Source organism: Equus przewalskii, chromosome 18 (assembly GCF_037783145.1).
Source record: "Equus przewalskii isolate Varuska chromosome 18, EquPr2, whole genome shotgun sequence".
Classification (NCBI taxonomy): Eukaryota; Metazoa; Chordata; class Mammalia; order Perissodactyla; family Equidae; genus Equus; species Equus przewalskii.
In genome coordinates, this window is record NC_091848.1 from 33,644,102 (window position 1) to 33,668,417 (window position 24,316).

Below are 24,316 nucleotides of genomic sequence, written 5' to 3' on the forward strand. Positions count from 1 at the left end.
ACAGGCCTGCTTTCTCTTTCCCGGGACGGCCCTTCAGAAAACAGTGAGACCTCTCTGGTGTGGAGGCTCCGTTTTCTCTAGGGGTGATTTCAGGATCCCTCCAGCCCCGCTCTGGGACTCCCTCCTCTGAAGCCACTCCAGTTTGTCAGTGCCGCCAGGGTGCCCTGCTGGCAGGGTGGCAGCGAACATACAGCTCGCTCCTTTTGAACAAATCTGTCCCTGGGTCCCCATCACGATTCAGGATCCAGGGAAAAGTCTTCCTAACACTTCTGGGTCTGAGGCAAACATCAGGCATCCCCAAAGCTACTTCAGATCCACTCAGGAAGTAGTCGTGGTGTAGGCAGCCAGGTGAGTGGATAATTAGAAGGCCACACCCAATGAGATGCTGCAGGAGAGGAGGAAAGACTAACAGCCAGGAAGTGCCTTTCTCTGAAGGCTGAGGCGTTCCCCACCCCCACCCCCACTCCCACCCCCACGGAGAGGGCTACACAAGTCCTGTTTATTTATTACTCTCATTTTAGGGCAGCATTTCTTACAGTGAGTTCTCTGAAACAGCCCTATCTCAGAATGTGAGCAGGTATTCCTCAAAAAGGTGCTCTGAGACAAATTATGTTTGAGAAATGCTGGGTTAAACGAAGTTGAACTGTTTTTTACTTCAGAACTTACCTGAGCTTTTGAATCGCTGAGTGCACGTGAGCCTCTGAGAGGAAAAGCACTAATAACATCGACCACTGAGCACCTCTGCGTGCCAGGCACTACGACTCTCCATCCACGACCTCCGTCACAGTCCTACGACATCTGTACCACCACTATCCCCATTTTATATGCAGAGCATGGTGGCTCAGAGGACTTAGGTCATCCACCCTCGGTCTCTGTTAGGAGTCAGGAGGGGGGTGGGCAGTATGAGATGTTATGTGGCCAGAGGACTCAGGGATGATGTGATGACCCCTACTCCTGCGGAGGTTTCGAAGACATTTAGACATGCCAGGAGTAACGGCAGGTGGAAAAGCCAAGGACCACTTTATTACTAGCTGGGGTGCGAACCAGAACTCTCTGGCAAACCAGGCTGGAGAATGTGGCTGAGGCCCAAGATCTCCACAGGATCTCACTCTCCTCTGGACAAGTAAGCATGAGGGGTAGAGGAGAGAGGAAAATGGCACCCCTCCTGCTGTGCTTCTCCTGTCTCAGGAGTGAGAAGAAAACTCCAGAGATGAGGAGAGCCCCACTCGTGCACATGATCTTTACACAGAGACCGTGCCCACTGGTAAACTGGGTCCTGAACCAGATTCTATGTCGCCTCCTCCGGGGAGGAATCAGGGAAAGGAGGTGGTTCTCCCTCTCCCCGACATCCGACAGCCAGGATAGTCGGGACAGAGCAAGAACTTGCTCCCAGGCTGCTGACCCCACGTCCAGACTAAAGCAGCCCCCATCCATCTTCAGGCTGCTTCACCCCCAAAGTAAGCAGAGGCCACAGGACTAACTGCAGGAAGGGGCAGATGCCAGCCAGCACCTTTCACGTTAAGGATTTCAGAGACTGGAAAACCAATTACAACAGCATCAGTGAGGAGGCCCCTTGTCTCTGCTTTCTCCTGATGCTGATGCTGATGGGGTAGGGGTAGAGAAGAGACCACTCCAGGATCCCCACCCCTTCTCCACCACACCCAGGTTCCAGAATGCATATGCATCCCCCTGCAAGACCCCTTCCACTAGATACATGTCTGCCTCACTGACGGAAAATTAAAGATTGATTATAGACCAGTTTCCTGATTTGCTTTCAAACTGAACAAAGTTGTAAAGTTCTATAAAACAACCTTAAAAGCTTTTTCTGTTTTATGAAACTGCTGTGAAAGAACAGCAGGGAACATTAAAGACCTCCCATGGTAGTGAGTAAAAATACCAAAAGCACGGAACAAAGAAATCCAAGCTGAAAACGGCTTTTACTACATTTGTCAAATTTCACATAAGGGAGGGAAAAATGATGGATTTTTAAAGGGTTTCTGCAAAATGCTGTGCACTGACCTCAGTGTTTCAAAGCATGAATGAATGAATGAATGAATGAGAGCTGCCAGTCTGGATTTTCCCATTTTGGTTTTGTCTCAGCTTACAGGCTTTCTGGTCCTGCTTCCACCCTTTCTCCTGTGCCCCTGTGAACCTGGGCTAAGATGCACCTGCACATGAATTACCCGAGATTCACACCAGCCTTTCCCAACCAGCAGCACCGACCCGAAGTGGACCCAAGAATGTCCTCACAAGAATCCAGTCGTCTGTCTCCAGCCTCAGGACAGCAAGGCCTCAGCAAGAGACTGATGAAATAAAGACACTTTTAGGGGTGATGACACCCATGATGTCAGGAGAAGGGGGCTGGGAGGAGGACTGAGCCACCCCCTGCTGATCACCAGTCAGCTTTGTCATTCTTTTCTACAACAGCAAGCGTCACCCTAGGCTTCCAGAAGGTGACTCTGGAGCAGAGGCAGCTCGGGCCCCAAGTCCTACGTTTTCAGGGATTTTACAACATTTTGCATTTGCCTGGTCTTTTTACACACATAGATCTCCTTAGGAAACATGAGCAGGATGGGGCTGATGATGATGGACGTAATAATCTGCTACGATTGTGCAGATTTCAGGTACCCTGATTCCGGAAGCTGGTGGAAAAGGTCTTCTTGGAGGTTGTGGGAGATGAAGCATTTTTAGCTGCATTACTCCATTTCCAGCTCCCAGTACCCTGAGAGGAGGGTAGGTCAGAGATAACCATCCTCACCTGGGAGACAAGAGGGACATGACTGGCCCAAGATCATCCAGAAAATTTCCTTATCCCATATCAGAAGCTCTTTCCAAAAGGCAAAAAGTCTAAGCATGTGAGAATAACTCCAATCCCACACCACGTGGTGCTGTGTTTGGAGGCACAACACATCATTACCACCCAAACAGCTAATAATCACTGGGCACTCGCCATGTGCCAGGCACAGCGCTAAGGGCTAAGGGTATCATCTCATCTATCCTCTGAGGTAAGTACTGTATCATCCCCATTTTAAAGATAAGGAAACTGAGATCCAGAGAGGAGACAAGCTAATACTTTATCATGTTCCAGGCACTATTTTAAGCCCATTATATATACTAACTCATTTAATTCTCACAACAACCCCATGAGATACGAACTGTTGTTATCTCCATTTTATAGATGAGGAAACCAAGGTGTAGACAGGGTGGGTAACTTGGCCAGAGTCAAACAGCAGGCAGTGGTTGGGCTGCCATGAACCCAGGCAGGCAGGCTCCAGGCCCATGTTCTTAACCACACCATCCATGGTCATAAATACAGTGAGTCACGGAGCTGCAATTTGCACCCAGCTATCTGACCCAGAGCCTGAACTCCTAGTCTCTGTGATATACCTACCGACTGCCCCTTCAACCTGCTTCAGACCTGCCTGGCTCAGTGCTCCCTGCAGACACTGGGCCTGGAAGTCAAAGGAAGCTCAGACACGATCATCTATTGACCCATATAGTAGAATGGGGTCAACCCTCTGGAATGGCGAAGCAGTCTTTCAGAATCTCTGGGCTCCCACAGACCATGGCTGGTGGCACTGCAAGTGCACAGACGTCACCAGCAGGATGTGCAGGATGGAGCCCAAGCAGTGGACAGATATCCTTTGAAAAGCGACCATCCACATTCGTTAAGCATGGGCAGGAGGAAATAAGAGTAAGTTTACAGTGGAGAAATATGACACAAACTACTTCAGCCAGGTGATGAGGTCACCATCAACAGTGATGAATCATGTACCCTGGATATGATGTGATGTATCATTGATAAGATGTGATGAAAATGGCACTTTGCCTCCAGTCCTCCTCCCCAAAAACCACGACTCCAGTCTAATGAGGAGAAAAACATCAGACAAATCCCAACTGACAGACATTCTACAAAATATCTGACCAGTACTCCTCAAAACTGTCAAGATCATTAAAAACAGGGCAAGTTGGAGAAAATGTCACCACCAAGGGAAGCCTAAGGAGACATGACAGCCAAATGTAATGTGGTGTCCTGGACGGGATCCTGGAACAGAAGAGGGACATCAGATTAAAACTAAGGACATCTGAACAAAGTGCAGGCTTTAGGTAATAATAATGTAGCAATATTGGTTTATTACTTGTAACAAACATACCACATTAATGTAATATGCTAAAAGGGGAAATTGTGTGTGGGGTATATGGGAACTCTCTGTACTATCCTCACAACTCTTCTATAAATCTACAACTGTTCTAAAAAATAAAGTTTATTTTTTTTTAAAGTGACTATCCAAGACTAGACAGTGAGACAGACGTAGAAGAGATGCAAAGGCCTAAAATGCCAAGGACAAGGGGATTCTGAGAAGTTTGAGTGAAGAAAACACACGTGCACACACACACACAAATATCTGGAAGGGTATATATCACACTGAAGACCATGGAACATACAGAAAACAAACACATCATACAGAACCTACATGGCCAATATGCCCCTGGTACGTATATGGAGGAAGTGTGTGCCCCAGGGAACACTCAGAGAACGCCTGGCTAGAGAGAATGGAGGAGACAATGAAGCCCAATACCCTCTGTGAATAGCTGGGGAAACTGAGGCCAGGAGAGAACTGGCATTGGACAACCTAGGTCCTAACCTCAGTTCTGCCTCTTAGTCACTAGGTGACTTTGATCCAATTCCCTCACCTCTCTTGGTCTCATGTTGTCCATCTGCAAAATTGGGATATTAATTCCTGCCTAAGTCATAGGATTGTTAGGAGGCTTAAAATAAATAATAGGTCTGCTCAACCACATTCAACAATCCCTGCTCCCTGCAACCTAATGTCATTACCCTGGGATGGACACAACCTCCTGTGGCGTATGGGGTCACGTAGTAATGGGATGACATGATGCCCTATTCCAGCCCTGAGGTGACAAGAGGCCAGACCCCACCTCTCTGGACAGCACACCCAACCCAGCACAATCCTTTCCCCCTGCCTGGGCATCGGTTTTCTCCTGGTGGCAAGTGGGAGAGACAGCCCTTGGTGATCAGCACAGTTGGAGGGGTCTCTAGGCAGCCAAACTTGGGCACCACTGCTCTAGGGGCATGCAACCTGAAGAAACACCAGCATGAAGTGGCAATCATCATCATCATTATCATCATCACATCACATCACATCACCACTCATTCACTATTTCCCCACACTGACCTCTCCTCACAACAGCCTTGGAACCAAGGTAGAACGGGTAAACTCATCCCCACCTCACAGATGAGGAAGCTAAGGCCAGAGAGGAGTATGATGCACAGAGGCTGAGCTCTGATGCCTCCACCACGCCTACCAGCCCCTCTCACAACGGAGGCAAAGCTCTGCTGTTTCTCCATAATTGTGTGGCCTGTGTCCGCTTTCTCACCCTCATTGAGCTTTGCCTCACTTGAGGCAAAAATGAATTTTCTCTGCTCACCCCAAAGGCCCAGCACAGGGCTGAGGGCAGAGCTGGCCCTCGAATTTTGGGTTATTGACTCACAGGCAAACAGAGACGCTTCCACAAAAGGGAACCCTCCCTGCACTGTCCCAGAGCCAGGCCTGAGTGGTAAACGTGGACAGTTGAGCAACACAGCTGGCCAGCCCCAAGCTCAAGCCAGGGAAGGGTAGGGACATCCTCAGGGCACATAGGAGCAAAGTGTCTGCCTGCGGACAGCACTGACTGGGAGTCAGGGATCCTCAGTCCAGTCCTTGCTCAGCCAGGCTCTGTGACCCTAGGAAAGTCTCTCCCCATCTCTGTGCCTCAATTCCTTAGTCTGAAAAATGGGGTCACAGTACTGCTGCACCCCCATTTTAGGTGGACACAAATGTCCTCTATAAAGATGAGGGGTTTAAACTGATGGACATATTGTCCCCAGGCAAGTCAAGACACCCTCTTCCTCATCTGAAATGGCCCCTCCTCAGCATGGCCCAAACAGAGTGAGCCAGAGTGACAGTTCCCACGCTCCAAGGATAGGCCACCTGAGTCCTCCCAGGCACACAGTGGAATCTAGATGCCAGCACTGCCAGCACAGCTCCCAGCCAGCATCCATGGGAATCCTGAGCCCAGAGGTGCAAATCCACCTGCCACAGGCCAAGTCAGGAGAGGTGGCCACAGCTCGAAGCCACCCCTCCTCTGTGTAGACACAGGATGACGTGCAGAACTTCATTCTTCAACTGCGGGAGAGAAACCAAGAGAAACACAAGGCCCCTGGAAACATGACCCCGTAATGGGCACAGACAAGAGTACACGGCTGCCCCACACTCCACTGGGGCCCAAGGTATAAACCATATATGGGTACCACATAGGTATAAACCACCTATGTCACATGGAGCTGGTTCTGCCCAGAGCCCATCATGAAGTCAACTGACTGGAACTTTTTTGTAACCCCTAGCCCAACAGAAAGCAGGGTAAAAAGGGTCAGGAGCCCAGGTGGCCTACGGGAGCCAAGTACATGCACAGCGTGGCTAAAGCCTAGCTCTGTTGCCCAGGCCTGGGTTCCAGGGCCCGCTGACAGGCAGGTGGTTCAACAGCAGAAATGCCTGCATTGGTTTTACAGGCGTTTATAACCCATCCTGATCAGAGCTCTGTGTGGAAGGCTGTCTGCTTTGCCTACTCTCATAACTTCACTTGCTGTTTTTTTTGAACCAAGACAGTTGCTAAAAGCTGCAAGTTAGTTCATAACTGGTCCCACAGCAGCCAGTGTAACGACCTCTGCAGCCCCTGGGTTCTCATGGAAAGAGGGAGGCTGTGCAAAAGCTGGGGATGCCTGTCAGGTCTCCCCAGGTACTATAACTCAACATCTGTATGTGTTCATGCTGGGTACACATGAGCACGCGTGCACACACACATATACACATGCACACTCTAGATCAGCTGCTGCTTGAGGCCAGGGAGTCGACTCGGGGTCTCTGCAGCCCATCCATAATGCCCAGCCAAGCAGACACTCAGTCAAGATATGCAGCTGGACCCCAACATCTCTCCCTACAATGCAGGCCCCATCTCAGACATATCGGCTTTCCGAAACCCTGGATCTAGTCAGGTTCCTCCCTGCTAAAATGCCCACAGAGGCTCTGTCCCCTGTGTCCGGGGCCAGCCTCTCAGCCTGGCAGCCAAGCCTCCACAGTACATGCCAACCTCCCTTGCCCATCTTTTCTTCCACTACTTCCCAAAGTGTGCCCTAATGTGTTTGTCGAAAAAGCTAGTGTCCTGTTCCCAAAGACACCCCAAACTCTTCCCAATTGCCTGAACTGCTCACTACCTGTTTCCACACAATGAAACTTTACTCACCCTTCAAAGCCCACTTCTACTTCCACCTCCTCCATGAAGCCCTCCTTCTTCCTGCCAAATGCCTGTGAGGCATCCTCTTCTGAAACCCTCAGCATTGTATAGCTCTCCCTACGGCTTTCATGGCATCCCACCCTAACTGCTGGACCATACCACACATCTCACTACCATGAGCCCATGAAGCAGCAACCCCGCAAACATCTCTGAGACACCCAGAGTGGTCAGCGCCATGTCATGCAAGCATCAGATCCTTTGCAAACGATGTCTATTGGCAAAAGGTTGACCACAGGACAGGAGAGCCTTCCAGAAGAGTCTCCTGGGGGCTCTGGCCAGCCTCACGAACTGCTGAGTGTTTGGGGACCTGCCTTCCCTGCCCAGGGAAAACCCCACCACAACCATGAGGCAGCATGGTTCAGCCTCAGTAAGGACTGTTTTTACGACCCAAGTCGTTAAGCAGGAGCCAACAGCTCCTTGGAGAAGCGTGACACAGGAGAGGGAAGCTGGTTGTCCCTGAGGAGCTGCTCTTCACTCCCTCCAGCTCCAGTTGAGCAAAAAATGTTTTCGTTTCCATTGCATAAGATGCTTCCAATGGTGACAAACCTAACACCACCAACAGGAGGAGATAAAAGCCCTGTGGGTGTGAATGAGGAGCAGAAAGTGGCTGGGTGTCAGTGTAGGACACATGGGCAGGCAAGCGTGGGTGGCAGGATTGGCCAGCCAGCCATATGTGACCCCTCTAACAAGCAACGGAAAGAAAAACAAGGTCTGACCAAAATCAGAGCCAGCACGTTCCACTGGCAGGACGGACCCCTTTGTTACTCACTCTGCAGACGTGGTCTGTGCAGCGCTGCTCCAAGGGGCCCCATCAGGGCAAAACACACAGCTACCTAGGCCAGCCAGGCCCCCTCCACATGACTGCAGTGAGCGGCCAAGAAGAGGAGAGAGGAGGCCAAGGTTTGTAAGCCTCAAGGGGTTATGCGGGTGTGAGAGGCTGGGCATTGAGGTCTGGCCACCAAAAGGAGCATGAACCGAGGCATCAGAAACCCGAGTGGGAGGCCCAGCTCACCCCAGAACTCAGAGAAGTGGCCTGACCTCAGCTCCTAGATTCCTCTCCTGCAAAGTGGGGACAGGGGACAGCAGCTGTCCTGAAGCTCTTATGCATCTGCCTGAGATCCCTCTGAGAGGTCAGACATCAATGGGCTTAGAAAACCACACAGAACCTCACACACGCAGGCTGATGACATCGGGGCGGGGGAGCTGACGCAGGCTGGCTTTGTGAGCATCACCTTTGGCCCAGTAACTCCCCCCGGGGGGAGCTATCACAAGGAAATAATCCTAATTAGAGAAAATAATCTTTATGCACGTGGATATTAGTCACAGTATAATTTATGATGGTAGAAAAAAACAGAAAGCATCTGGGTAGCCAAGAACAGGGAAATGATAAAGTAAACTAAGGTTCATCTACTCAATGGAACCATTCAAAAAATTTTCAAAGACTATGATTATGCAGAAAATGGTGATGAGTAACATGAATTGAAAATGTCATGGTACAGCTTTACTGGTACCATTTCTTTCATTTTTTGAGTTTAAATGAAGGTTCAATTTCATGTTTTGATATGTAAAAAAAGACTCAGAATGCTTTAAACATACAGTATAACTCCTACTTTGGCTAAATTTTTAAAAAGCTATGTGTTGGGAAAATATTAGAAAATAACCAAAGAATTAACAGCGATGATGTTTGTGTAGCTGGAAAGGAATGGCTTTTATCTATTTTAATGTAGCTTTCAGGTGAATCAGTGTTACTTTTAAAGAGAAAGAGAAACACATCTATTTTAAAGGTAGTTTAGGCGCTGAAGGGTGACACTCATGGCACAGGACAGGGAGGAGAAGGAGGGGTTTCGATGCAGAGAAATAACCCGGATTTCTGGGGCAAACACCAGACAGGACCCCCTGAGACATAACTCAGGGGAACACAAGCTTTTCTGACCAGCCTTCCCGGGTGGGACCAAGGGCTTATGACCCACCCACACCCCAGTCTTACTTTCCCTGAGAAAACATAAACAAGATAACCAAAACAGCAAGAATGCAGCAGTTACACAAGAACAAAACCAGCAACAAAACAACAGTAATTTCTATGATTGAAAAAACGAATACAAAAAAGCAGCAATAAACAGCCATGAAAAACTCAAGACAGCACTAACAGTGCCTGAAAACAAGTATCCCGAAAATTGCAGGCATTCCAGAAGATCTGCCCCATAGGAGCTTCGCAAGGCTGCCAAGCGGGTGCGGCAGCCAGACTGCTCAGCAGAAACACCCCACACTCCATGGGGAACTCCAGCACTGTTCGCTTTATTTTACGACTATCAGAGTTTAGTCACTCCTAACAGCTCTCTTCTTAAGAAGCGGACTTTGAGCCGATGTAGAAATGAATCTCTGGCGGTGCATTACTGTTTGCCTAAAGAACCCAAGAAAAGACGCAGCGTTTGGGTCTGCTCCCGGCACATCTCAAACAGCTCCTTCCCCAGCTCCTGACACAGGCCCCTCAGAGCACTGGACCACGCTTGGAGGGACACCAAGGATCTGATCTCCTGCATCGACAGCACAGCTCTGGCCAGAGCCTTTTGTCTGCAGACACTGCCCCTGGGCAAGGCCAGGCTTTCGGGCAGGGCAAAGCGGGAGACGCTGGGGCTCCCTAACACCTGTCATCGGCACGTCACATCTCACTGCTGGTCCTTCCTAACCCTGTGAGGCAGCAGTATCTCCTCTGCCCTGACAATCCCCAAGGAGCTGTGTTTCCCCTCCCTCTGGCTGCCCCAGAGCCAGAGCATAGCCGGGCCTAGAGCTGAGCACACGATGGGCAGACACCTAACAGTTGATGAGAGATGAAAGGGGAATAAGGTCAGGCACGGTCCCCCACATCTGCTGTCCTTCGCCAGTTCTTCTGGCACAGAGTCTCATTCAAGGCCAATCACACACACAGGACAACAGGACTGCTCAAGCCCTTACCGCCCATCTAGTTGAGACATTTCAAAGGAGCTTGTTTAACCTTTTGACCACTAGAATCCTGCTCCAAAGCCTGGTGTGTACAGCGGTCAAGATGGACGACAGGGAGGAGAGTCGGGGCGGGAGAGAGAGGGAGGAGAAGGGTAGACCCCTGCTCCCTCGGCTCCCCAGAACTACAGAAACCCGCAGGGGGATTCCTGTACCCTGGGACTCTTCCGAAGCCAAGCTGAAACAGCTCACTAGATCAGCCCCCTCGGGTTAAGGGGGGGAAACTGAGGCTGAGAGAGACAAAGTGGCTCAGCAAAGGCGCATAAATGGTCAGTGGCAGAGCTGGGACCAGGATCTAGGGGTTCTTGTCCCCTAGAACCCAGGAAAGCGGGAACCACACCTGCCTCAAGTCTGAGTCACTCCCAGCACCTGCACAGGACCTGCCCAGTGAGATCACAGATGCTCCACCTGAGGGGACAAAAATAACTGCTGCTTGGAAAAGCAGGCCTCGACAGACCAGGGTCCGAGTCCCAGCCCCGCCACTTAAAATGGCTGTATACCCGGGACAAGTCACTCAGCTGCTCGGTCAGCTCTCAGCAACCACCTCAGAGGGCCGGTGGGAAGACGCAGAGAGCTGACAGCGGCACCTGGTTTCCGTGAAGGATCACAGATTCTTCTCCCTGTGCCCTTTCGGTGGGCTCATCCCCTCTCTCCTTCAGACCCCTGCTCCGTGAAGCTCCCTGAGCCCTTGCCTTACAGCTAAGAGAACATTCGGAGGCCTGCATGGTGCAGGAACTCACCTTGTGGAGACAAAGTCCCAGCCAAAAGAGTGGGCTAGATCTTCCTGTGGTTTGACAACATGCCAATGGGAAGCCAGCTTCAGCCTCCAGCTCCTGAACTCCTGCTTCACCAGTCCCTTCAAACAGTGGTGCTCCTGACTCCTCTTTTTTTTTTTTTTTTTTAAAGATTTTATTTTTTCCTTTTTCTCGCCAAAGCCCTCTGGCACATAGTTGTATATTCTTCGTTGTGAGTCTTTCTAGCTGTGGCATGTGACACTGCCTCAGCGTGGTTTGATGGACAGTGCCATGTCCGCGCCCAGGATTCAAACCAACAAAACGCTGGGCCACCTACAGCGGAGCGCACGAACTTAACCACTCGGCCACGGGGCCAGCCCCACTCCTGACCCCTCTTTCACGTCTGCTGGGCCGGAGCAGCAGGCCCCCACCAGATGCCCTGGCTGTCCCCTAGGCTATCGAGTTCTGCCTGCTCTGGAAACTGTGGGGAACTCAACCAGTCATGGTTCAGATAGCTGCTACCCCAAGACCCTGGAACTCCCCACCTCTGCCCTAAAAGGCTCAGGTCATGGTTCACCATGGCCAGAAATTAGGGGGCAATATCTAGGGCTCCAGAATCAATCAAGGACCATCTGGAGGAGAAGAACCCAGAAGCCTGGGGCACCCCACGAATGAGACCCTGTCCCCAAGACTTCTAGACCAAGGATGACCTGCCAGCACTTCCATACAAGGCAGACCTGTCTCAACCAGACGATCACATCTCTTCTGCCTTGGAGGGACCAAAGCCCGGAAAATACTTTAATTGTGCGTCAGAGTTTCAAAAATAGTCCTATTCAGTCATAATCTTCACCTCTCACACCTAGATTTGATATTTTAAAGTCAGACAAATACAGGTTCAAACTAGAAAGAAAAGGATCACAGATTTGGATGGAGGGTCATCTTGTCCAACCTGCCATTTTACAGATGGAAACACTGAGTCCCAGAGACAGGTGTGTACAAGAAGCAGAGTCAGGCCTGGAGCCCAGATGCCAGGGACACCACACTGCACAACTCACACTGTGTCCTTGTGAATGGGCCCAGGAGCTGTGCAACCCAGGGCTCTGCCCTTGAGTCTCTGTGCAGGAAGCTCTGTTATACAAAGGGTGTGCCGGCCCCTTGCCCTCTCCCTCTTGTTTCAGTGGAGCTGTTCTCCCTGATGCAGGGCACTGGCAGAACTGGAGCCAAGGAAATGGACACAAAGGTCAAATAGCAGGGGCTGCTGCCCCTGGCAGTCCAGGTTACCTTTGGGCATGATCTGATGCATGGCGACCGAGAGGAAGAAGATGGAGTCGCTGTAGTAGGTCCCTGAGCCGGCACTGAAGTGCTTCTGCATGGCCTCCACGACGGGGAAGAGCTTGTCCGTCAGCACAGCGACATCGTGGAAGACAACCTGCAGCAGGGTGCGAGGAGACGGCAGGAGTGAGCGAACCGGGTCTGCACACCCAGCACACATGTGGGCTCATGCTGGGGAGACAGACAGTGCCTCTCGGGGTCCACGAGCAGGGTCCCAAGTGAGGGTTAAGAAAACAGGGAACAGTTGGAGTCTGCAGAGGCTGGCTGTGGGGACGGGGACGCCGTGTGGGAGGGGTGTGCAGGCATACATGTGGGGGTGCTGAGGAAGAGGAGTGGGAGTGAGGACAGGAATGGGAGAAGTCAGTCTGCCTTCTGCTTCTGAGCTTCAAACTGAGCCTCCTTGAAGGTAGCTCTGTGCCCAGTGGCTGGAAACCATGCTAAAGAGTCTCATCCTGAAATCAGGACCCTCAGCAAGTCTGGGCAGCTGGCACGGGCCCCGGCATGGGTGTTCCTGGTGGCCACTACACGTGTTCCATGGGCTAGTCAGATGCTACACCTCCCTTAACCAACAGGGTGAATAGTAAGAGGGTCTGGCCACTGGAAAACAGGACCCGGGAAATGCCTACTGCCTAAGTAAACTCATCCATCAACTCAACAGCATTTCTTGAGTGTCCCAGACACCCTGGAGACGCTGTGAGGCACCACTTTCCCCAGAACACTTAAGTCTAAAGATGTCACAGCTGCTGAAGAGAGCCCTGCAGTTTATGACACACCCTCACACACACACGCTGATCCCCGTGGCAACCTGGGGCTTCAGGGAGGCAGCCACCACTGTTACAGCTCCAAATTACAACTGAGAGAGCAGATGCTCACAGAGGTTACACCTGCCCGAGGTCACCTAGCTAATAAATGGCAGAGCCAGAACTTGAACCCTGTCTCCAGATTCCACGTCCCAGGCTCTTTCCACTGTAAATGCATCCTCTTTCTCAATAGCAACCAGCAGAGGAGGAAGACATCAGCACGACCAGTGATTACAGTAGACGAGAGAACTAACAGGACCCTAAAGAGCTGGTTTCCTTGTTCGATATTAGTCCAGACTATAAGTCCAGCCCACATGTAGCCCCAGGATATCAAATTACCAGACATTCTGCTCACATAGTCCTGCAACTTTTCCCTGTTTCTCCCTGTGCCCTGCAACATCTAGAACATTCCACCACTCACAAGAGGCACTCAATAAATGCAGCCCAAGCCAGAGCCCAGATGTTCCTCTTCCTCCATCTTCAACCCTCACAAGAGATCTGCTGATGACCCCTTCCACCTCCCTCTTTCCTGGCAGCTGACAGAACGGACAAGCCTGCAAGGCTGCCACACGCTGCACAGCCAGCACAGTAACAACCTCAGGACCAAGAACCTACCTGAACAGGGAGGGTGCCAACAGAGAGGAGAAGCCATGCGGACACCCTGACCAGCTCGGGGACAATGTCAGTGGCCCTGCCAGCAGGAAAAATGACAGGTGTGGGCGGTACCCAAAAAGTTCTCAAGTTGGGTGGCTCCGTTCTCTCTTTTCCTTGCTTTCACTCTGCCCAGTTCCTTCTAGTCTCCTGGTGTCACCCCAGCCTGCACCCCCAGATCCCCTTCGCAGCCCTGCAGGGGCGGTCAAGTGCCCTCTGTCTGCTTTTCCCTTCTTTAGGTTCGGATTTTGGCCAGAAACCTGTTTTTCTCTTACCTCACGAGTGTGTTTGCTTTTGTCTGTGGGTCTACTTAAATTTCTAAAACACTATTAAACGTAGAAAAACTTTTATATTGTGTTAGTGCTCACACTGCCTAACTGTAACTCTTTAAATCTTTCATCTCTTTGTAAAAGTCTTTTTAAAATTTCTTGACATTTCTTTTCTAATGGATTATATTCCTTTACCCTATTTCTGACTGCTTTTCTTCTTTGACGTTTTCTTTTCTGTGACCTGTCACCCTGAGGTGTGGAATCCAGACCAGTTCTGCAGTTTCCCGACACAGATGCTGAATTTCGTCTTTCACCTCCTGCACCCCACATTCTCCCCTCACCCTCTGCCCGCGGCTTCCTGGCTGCACGGGCATCGCAAATTCTGACAGGTTTCCCCACTTCCTGCCTCATCCCCCTCCAAACCAGCTTCTGTTGTGCCTCTCGAGTAATCTTCCCAATTTACAAATTCATTTCTCTCTTTCCTGTGACGGCCCCTCACTGCCCTCGGTTACTGTCCAAACTCCCCAGCAAGGCTTATGAGACCCCACACTAGTGGCTCTGGGTGCCCCTCCTGCCCTCCCTTCCTCCGGGGACCGGGCAGAACTGAACTAGGCAGTCCCCACTCTGTCCGCCACACCTTGGTGTCCTATGTCCTTATATATTTGTATCTGCTCTTTGTGGCACCGTGGGAACCCCGTCTCCCAGCCTCGCCCCTCCCTCCCAGCCCCCATCCGCCTGGTAGATGGACTCTCACTCCAGGCTGTGCACAGCCTCCCACCATTCATCACACTGTCCCATGCACCCTGTATCACGTGGAAGGAGGCTCTGCTTCCCTGTCTGACTCCTCTCCGGGTCTTTGTTTCTAGTCCGCCGGGTGGGGCACTCCTTGAGGCTGGAGGCTGTGACTGCCCTGTGCCCAGCCCCTGGCCACGTGACAGGCATCAGTATAGGTTTGATGAACTAAATGAACTGCACTCTGGGTAAGTTACTAACCCTCCCTGAGCCTCAGTTTCTTCATGGATGTCCAGGAATGATAATGCCTCCCTCTCCTAGTGGCTGTTAGGACTCCTCAGGACAAGCAGACAAAGCACCTAACATGGAATGGCCACACTGCACTTACTCCTAAGTGTTAGCATCCACACTCAGGCCCCTGCCCCCCACTCCATCTCCCTCCTCAGACCCCTGAATCCCCTCTCCTCACAGATCAGTCTTCACTCAGGAGGCAGCCTTTCTCTCTGAGCCTCATTACACATCCCAACCACTGCCAGAAGCTGGAATTTGACAAGAAACTGGAAGCTGACAAGAGGGCTCTCTCAGAAATGGAAGGCTCTATAATCATTAAAAAGATAGGGAATGGATATGTACAACCCAACACACACACACACACACACACACACACACAGAGCAGGGCCTGCCCCAGCAGCCAGCTTCTCCCCCTCCCGGGTCCCCACCCCACCCCAAAGCTTCACAGGAGACAATTACATCCCATCAGCATTGATAGATTTATGAGGACAAACTGTACTGAGTACGTTGTTCCAAATGCAGTACGGTGAAGCCTGCTGCAATGAATATTTCATATAATAAATCTCCTAAAAGATAAATTAATATGTTCCATGGAGTACACTTTATGCAGCAAGAAGCAAACCACAGACACTGCAAGTGTGATCAAAACATCCAGGCCTCCCCATGTCTACAACCATTTCGCACCCTGTGGTGTCCGAGGGCAGGGTCGGGGTCTGGCAGGTTCTGAAGCCCCCAGCCCAGGGTCAGTGCCAGGCAGGAGGCAGTGAAGCAAGAGTGATGGAAAGAGAGGGAAATGGTCAGAGAAAATGCCACCCCTCCCTCTGTTCTTCCTCCTTTTCACATTCCCCACCTCGGGGGCTGCAGGAAGAATTATCATAGAATCTAGAAAACCAGGAATATAATACAAGGCGACTCTCATATTGAAGGCAGGTGGTCAACAAGAAGATCCAAAACAATGGCTTATCCCAACTTGACTACATGATTTTTAGGGATGTCAATTAAAAAGTCAAATCACTGTTTGTAACTTTTATTAATTAATTTATATACATATTTAAAATTAAACATTTTATTATTAAATACTATTTTCCCCTACCCACCTTAAAAAATGATTTCTTTTTCAAACCCTTCATGTGCAGCCTCAATGTTAATGCCTTTATCAACCCGAGTCAAGCTGAGTCACGCACAGCAGTTTTCCAGAACACATCATCCATTTGAGATGTTCTGGACACGGCTCCTTGTGAATTTATATAGGATGTTGTTATTGGAAATGGTATCCCAACCCCCAAAACCCATGTTCATATCATTAAGGCAGTTGGTTTTTCCATCAGCCTATAATCATGAGCCATTTAGTGTCTTCCTTTTATTAGTGATCTTTAAAAGGCTTTCTTACATCAACACTCCGGGGACAGTCTCCTAGCTCTGGAATAGCGCTTATAATTCCTGGAACTTGCTTATAATTATGAGATCAAAACCCCAGAGATAATGGCTAAATCTGTGTTAAATTTCTTTGCCTCCTTTTATTTTTAATGAATCCTGTCAAGTAACTTCCAGAAACACCCCAATTCAGTAATGACTGAGGTTGTTCCAGGCTAAGGTGTTCTCACGCTGTACTTTGTTATTCAAAATACAGCATGTCACTGAGAGAGCACTGTGTAATACAAGAGATTTTGGGCGAGGGGAGAGGGGAAGCTTGTCTCGTATCCACCATGCACAGCACATTCGCAACACTTCCAAAATGGGGAGGCCAAAGCAACTAGAACAGCAGGGCCTGGTGCCAGGCAGGACAGACATCTTTGCCAGCCTGGCCCTGGGCTCGTTGGCACAGACAGGCCTGAAGAGCCAGACCACTGCTCCACTGGGGACATAAAGCCATGCCAAGCCTTAGTCCAGCTTGGTGGAGAAAACTCATTTACCACTTGGCATACCCCACTGGAGTCAGGTCACGCCATGCTCTTGGAGCCAAGAAGGGAGGTGGCGGGGACCAGCCCTGTGCACAGGGAGATGCCAGGTTTCCAGGAAACACCCAGGCCTGCTTGAGGAACAGCAGCTCCTCCCGCCACCAATAGCAGTGCCGCAGGAGGGTGACGTCCCCTCCCCACGCTCAGCCAGAGACTGTCCCTGGAAGAGCTGTTGGAAAGAAGAGTGACAGCACAAAGCTCTGGGAAACCTATCCATATCTAACACTCCAGGCACACCCAGCCATATGCTGGAATCCTTGTACTGCGGGAACACCAAATGGGGTTCCACCTGCCCCGAGGGGCCACCCGGAGCACCGGGTAGGAAGGCTTCTGCAGCAACACCAGGACTCGGCAAAAGAGCATCAACAGTAATGTCCGCCAGGGGGCTGGCAAACTCCCCTCCCCTGGAGCTATCACCTCAGCTCTGCGAGCACCAGCTTGGGCTGGACTCACGCCTGTGATGGGGAGTCAGTGCCTCCTGAGAGCCAAGCCCAGGCATGGGGTGGGCAGTTCTGGGTTCAGATGCAAACTCCACCACTTAGTCACCTGGCAACCCTGGTCAAAACAGTACTTCAACTCTGCCTCATCTATAAAATGGGAAAGAATCACAGTGGCTGTCTCACAGGGCTTTTATGAGGAATGAGGAGGAGCTCAGTAAGGACAACTGACATATCACCCTGTCCAACAAAAAGCCTTCCCCATAGAAGGACACCTAGATTTGACAAAAGAATACATTGTGTAATGAATAGTCCAAGATACCACACGGCAATAACCCGCTGCTCTGCGGTGCTCGGCCTGGGAGGAAAGGTGGTCCCGGGTCCTCCCTCCTGCTACACTCAGCCCGCACCCCGGGTCCCGCCTCTGCCAGGGCTGCCCAGTGCCCAACCAGAAGGTTCCTTCCTTACTCTTCCTGCTCAGCATGGAGTACCTATTTGCAAACCAAGCTTCTAAAGTTACTAAAACCGTCCAAACCAGTAGGTCGATTAAACACAATTCTGAATTGAAGACATCTTAATATCAGAAAAGTCACTAAGTAAGGACATCTGCCTCACAATTAGAAATAACATGTCCCTGTGCCAGACCCCTGCTCTCAGGCCTCTCCAGCCTGGGAGGATACCAGGGAAGATGGGAGAAGAGCCGTCCTTGAGTTCAAGAATCAGGACAGGTCTTTCAGGGAATCGACAAGTACTTGGCACCTTCCCAAAGAGGAGCTGTTGTGCCTTCTTGGAGCGGGGGTAGGTCTCCCATTTCACCCTCCCCCCCCCACCCCATAGCATCCTTCAGGACAAACTGGAGAATGAGTATCAGACAGTGACTTGCTCTGAGGGCAGTGAGTGGGCACAAGGGAGCCCCAACACAGGCTGGTCAGCTCCCACAAATACATTCCTAATCTGTGTGATCTTAGTAATCAATTCCAACAAGAGCTGGAGGAAAAATGCTTTTCTGGAAAAAAATTTTTCTCATTGACTTGCACTATGAATGTGAAGGCATATTTCTATGAAGGAAAGAAAAATCTGCTAACAGACTGGCAATCTTCCAATCCCACAAACATGCCAAACACCTGTTACACCTGAGGGCCTTTGCACTGACTGTCGTCTCTGTTCAGAAGCCTCTCCCAGAGTGCTCACATGCCTAGATCCTTCTAGCCATTCAGGTGTCAATTTAACCATCACCTCCTGAGATCTTCTCCGACCAAAAAAGTAGCTACCCCATCCTCAACATACACACACACACAAACACACACACACACACACACACACACACACACACCCAGTCCTGGCTATTCCATTACCAGATTTATTTTCTCCATAGCACTTATCACCTGACAAGTTATATTTTCAAGGGTCCTCTCATGTATTGTCTGTCTCTCCCCAGGCTCCAACCAGCCTGGAAGGCACCATGAAGGAGGGACCTAGTCTGTCTTGCTCACCACTACGCGTCCAGCTCTTGGCCGTGTTTTACATACAGCGGAAGCTCAGCAAGTGCTTGCTGTAGGAAGGAATGAGCAAATGAATGGGCAGAGGAAAGCACCCAGAGTAACGGGTAACCCAACAACCTGCTCCAGGACACAGCAGTGGTCCCACAGGGCCTGTTCCTGGGAGGACGGGAGAAGGCAGAGGCTCCTTCCTGACCCCAGGATCTCCCCCAGGTGTGTCATGTGCTTCCCCAGCTTCACTCTAGCCCCTCCCCAAAGGAGAGGAATTTCTTCCGCATGGGACTCATTCTAAACCGTCAGGAAACTGGGTCTTCTTCTCACCTTTAACCTGCTGGTCAGAATGTCCAGTAGGGCTGGGCTGTAATATCTCACTTTGTCATAGGAGCTGTTGCCTAATACACTGTATTCCTAACCTACAAGTTGCTTTAGAATAACTATGCTCCATTGTTTAATTTTACGTCTGAAATTATCTCAAAGGTGCTTCCTTGAATGAAGTCTTCCTGGACTGGGGAGCAATAGATAGATGATTGATTGACAGATGGGTAGAGTAACAGATCTATTGATCTCTTTTTTTAATCATTATCAAGTCCTAAAAATACTCTGTTATCAGTGGCTGCCTGTTGCCCCCCCACCAATAACTTTAACTCTCTTTAAAAACAAAGATCTCCCAGGATAAATGAAAAATGCTCTGAATTTGTTAGTTTTCAATGAAAAAGCTAAAAATTATCATTGATGTACAGTTTTTCTGAGAAAACGAAAATATAAATCCACAGGTTGGGCCCCTCCCTAATGCGACTTTTATCACTTCTGCAAGATGTCCCAGATTTAATTCCATTTTGTCAGGCAGAACCACAAGCAGCTGAAGAGGAAAAACGAAGCCTGCCCATCTAATTTCCAAAGCAATTTCCAACACCTATGCTCATGACCCACTTTACTAACAGCTCAAAAGCTACAGGGCCCCCCACCGTCCTCACTGCAGGGCATCCAGCCACTACCAAGCACCTTGTCTGGCTCCCTCTCCACCCTCACCCCCACCTGCACCATCAGTGCTTTCCAGATAACTAGATCTGCAGTTAACGTTCTGGGACCCCTACAAAATCCCCAGCATTTCAGCAGAGAGGGGCTGTATTCCAGTCTTCCAAAACCTTGATGTGACCAGGGTAGGACAAGGGGGAAACATAACGTAAGAGAGACGGGCCTGGCACCTGGATGGTGGGTGACTGAGGGCTGAACCACATCGACAGGAGACGTGTGTCCAGCAAGCCTGTGAGCTCCAGCCGTACTGCTAGGGGGGTGGCTTGGATCCGAGGGTTTCCAGCTTCACTGTGCACAGGCTCTCACCGAGGAGTCTCGTAAAAATGCAGACTCCTGGGTCCTGACCCCAGACATTCTGAGTCAGAGTCTGGGGTGAGGTTCGGGAATCTTCATTTAATTAAAACCACCCCCCATGATTCTAGTGCAGGTGGCCCCCATATGGGGACTTTGAGCAGGGTGGTGACGATGGCCCCACTCTACTCCGTGCCAGTCAGACCGCCTCAGGGTACTGGTTGGTTTCAGCTCTGGAAATCACACTGCAGGAAGGCTGTGGGCAAACTTCCAGAGCGTGTGCAAAGGAGAGGACCAAGGTGGCAAAGGTCCAGACTCCTTTCATCCGAAGAGCAGCTGAAGGCTCCATAGGCATCTGCCCTGGTGGGGGTGGGGAGGGGATTACACAACCTCACACACTGCCAGGGCCTTCTCTCCAGCTCCTCCCTCTGTCCCCACTCGTGTTCCCACCATGTTTCATTTTCTTGCCTGTAATGGAGACAGGATAAATGGCAAAGATAAACCCCTTTTCCCTTTCAAAACCTCAGTTCTCTGTTGACTCAGGTGCCCCTAACAGAGCCGTCAAGGAAGAACAGCCCATCACAACCGGAAGGGAGGAGGCCCCAGGCTAAGGAGCTGGACCCAGTGCCCTCTGTGCGCCCAGTGTGGCTGCACCAACTTTTCTTCCTCCTCGCTCTGTTCCCATCCTCCTCACCTCCAGTGGTAAGAGGGTCTTTGGCAAATGGATACAGAGATGAAGACCTTGTTAGCATACCGATGTACAGATATTGTGTATAAGAGAATAAGCAAGAAAACGGTTGGTGGGTCTTATAGGTGCTCTGCTCTGTAGACCTTCGAACACCTGAGCCTTCCAAGTGAGTTTCCAGGATGACCACCAGGAACTATGGCAAATCACCGGGAAGGAGCCACAGCCACGTCCCTGGAGGGCAAGGAAGAATCTGAGACAAGACGAACACATTGAGAGAAGCAGAGAGACAGAGGGGGTGGCCCAGATGCTCCTCATAAGGTTGATTATCAACGAATCATAAGGCGACTTCAAGGGAAAAGTGGGGGCAGAAAAAACAGGTCTGTGCCATCTTCTAGCCTCTGTAAGTGTTAATGACCAGCTAACGGTGATATCACACTGTGGCCCCGTGCCTTCCAGATATTCTTGACATAGCAGAGGGGTTCCATAAGTATCGATCCATAATTCTATAGCACAGTCCCTCCAACTCCCTCAGCCCCACAGCTTCACCTCGCCACTCACCACCTGCTGCTCTGGCCTCCAGCCCCTGGATCCCCATCACTCAACACTGAGCCGTCATTCTTAAAAACAAATGCCCTCAGTCACTCCCTACCTTTTTCTAGCACTCACTAAAGAATACATTTGGTGATCTCTTTTTAAAGCAAATAACCTTTACAGAGTGGGTATAATCATTCCCCAATACATCTCTTTTAAAAATTACAAGGTTTTGGTTTTTTACATTTAATGCTAAATTTTCCTGACAGTAGGAGCCAGTTTGCTACAAAATAATGTTTTCCACCCCAAAAGATAAGAAAAGGTCTGAGAGCGAAGGAGAGCAGGGAAAGGAGGAGAGACGGTCGTTGAGAGGGATTTCATTGTGGAATCAGAGGACAAGCTGCCCCAGTCTACCTACTCACCAGGAAGTTGACTGCTTGTAGGTCTGCTGAGTCTTCTTCACCAGATTCCTTGATTTGTTCTTTTTTGTGTGGTAATCTCCCATGACCTATGACTTCCCAAAGAACCTTGCGGTGTGACCACAAGTGACACCCAAAGGGATGCACTTAGTCATCTTCCTGCTTCATCAGACAGGCAGAAAGGTGGCCTCAGCCGGGGGGGCCTGCCTCACATTCCACCTCCTACCCATCGTCTTGTGCATGGCTGAGCCTCAGTCCCCACAAGCCCCACTCCCCTCCTGGCTCTCTGGGATGGGGACCCAGATGGATCGATGCACCAGAGCACTCTGCTGAGCTCAGACCAATCAGACCTCAGGGCAGCCTCCATCATTTCCAGAGGCTGCCCACTCTCCCAGGTTTCACGAAACCTCCTCGTCCAGTGCTCCCCAAGATGTGGTACACACCTCCAGAGGGGTACAAAAGGGACTTCTAAGAGGCACACAGACCACCCATTCTATTTTAATACTTAGGGACTTACTTTGATATGTAGACTACTAGAAATGTTAGTAAAAAACACTTTAGAACTATGATTTCACAGATGTTACCTAAGGAGAGGCTAAGGAAAAAGAAAAAAAACAGGGTGAGTCAGTTTAAAACACACATCAAGTGGTAATGCTGCAGGCAGTTCTAGGATATTGTCAAGAACAGGGAAGGAAACAGTCAACGACCAGACTTTAACAGGACTGCTCCTGTCCGTCGCCTCCCTTTGTGGGTGAGATGACATGTTTAAAATGCCAAGCACAGCCCCGGCAGCCAGGAGATGTGCACAGACAGAGTCCCTGCCTCCCTCAAGGTTACACACAGCTGACGTCAGAACCAGATCTCCTGAGTCCTCCCCACTAAGTCCCTTCGTGCAACCTCAAGCTCAGACAGACTCCCTGGGTGATAACTGGAGACCCAGCACTTCTCTAAGCCCCACCACGCCAGGCACTGGCATCTGCTCATCCTAGGACCACAAAGAAATGAAACGAAACATGTCAGGCAGCAACGTAAACAACCAGGAGCTCATCCGATCCTGGCCATGACCGTGCTCTTTATAGAGGAGGCAGCTGTAGCAGGAGAGGTGAAGTCACCTGTCCAAGGTGACTCAGTGAACGGCCAAGGCCCAGATTTGAGCCCGGGCCTTTCCGATTCCAGAATACGAACAACCTCCCAGTCACTAGAGACTGCCCTCATTCCACCTTTCTTCTTCTTTTCTTCCTTCATGGAAGGGCAGATCCCAACTGAGCGTGGACACTACAAACCCGAGCTCTGTCAAAGGGGCAGCTGCTGTTTACAGCCCTTTTGAGGCCACAAGTCCGTGTCTGAATAAACTCTAATGTAGAAAACCTTGTGCTTCCCCTTTTCATGGATGGGTCTTGAATCTCCCACTCCTCCCCACCCCAACGGCTCCCCTCTGCTCAGGCCATTGTCCTCTTTCCCCTGGGCTGGCACTTTGGCCTCCCAACGGGTGTCCCCTTCATTCTGTCCTCCACACAGTGGCCAGAGTGACCCTTCTCTACTCAAAACACAGAAGAGGCTCCTCCTGCCAGTCAGTCACAGCCAGACTCCTCAGAGGGACCAGGGCTGGGACCCGCCCTCCTCCCGCTGGGTCAGACACCCTTCCCCACATGTTCTGCGCTGGCCTTGCTGCTCCTCAAACACACCAGGCAGTCCTCACCCACCCCAGCCTCAGCTTGGCTGACCCCATCACCCAAATGCTCTCTCAGGAGCTGCCTGGCCAACTTCTTCACCCTTTACGCCTCTGCTCAAATGCCACCTTCAAGTGACGGTGTCCATTCCTATCCAGTTAAAAATCACGACACCCCAAACTTCTGCTGCCTCTTACCCTGCTAACACTGTATAACTCACCTCCTAGGACACCGTACAGTTGACTCATTGCTTACCACAGAACAACAAAGTGATGAAATGAAACCCAACCCTTTCTGAGCACAAACATCACTGCATCCCAAGCAGCAAAGCAGACAAATACTATTAGCTCATTTAATCTTCTTCCTGCAGAACGGAAACTCCACAAAGGCAGAGGCTTTCCACGTGCTCTGTCTCTTCTGTTCCCTGATCCACCCAGTGAGCGTGAACGCCCTAGGACGGTGCTGGCACCTACTAAGCACACAGTAAATACTGGCTCCGTGACCAGTTCACACCGCAGCCATACTGGACAGGGCTACACGAACCTGAAAAGAAAGCAGTGCTCCTTTGCTCTGGCTTTCGCGAGTGTCCCCTGGGCCAGCAGCAGCCCTTGGAGTCCCCTCTGTCAGCA

General features: G+C 50.5%; 1 protein-coding gene across 2 annotated transcripts in view; it reads right to left on the reverse strand.

The window, feature by feature from the left end:
• The window catches only part of XXYLT1 (xyloside xylosyltransferase 1), a 170,773-nt gene that overhangs the window by 129,824 nt on the left and 16,633 nt on the right, over nt 1–24,316 (reverse strand). The window contains exon 2 of one of the 2 annotated variants that reach the window (XM_008522405.2): nt 12,366–12,513. In XM_008522405.2, coding sequence (XP_008520627.2) covers nt 12,366–12,513 — 148 coding nt within the window. Of the gene's footprint in view, nt 1–8,122; nt 8,428–12,365; nt 12,514–24,316 lie in introns of those variants that run through there. The other variant, XM_070583458.1, reaches the window with a different exon arrangement.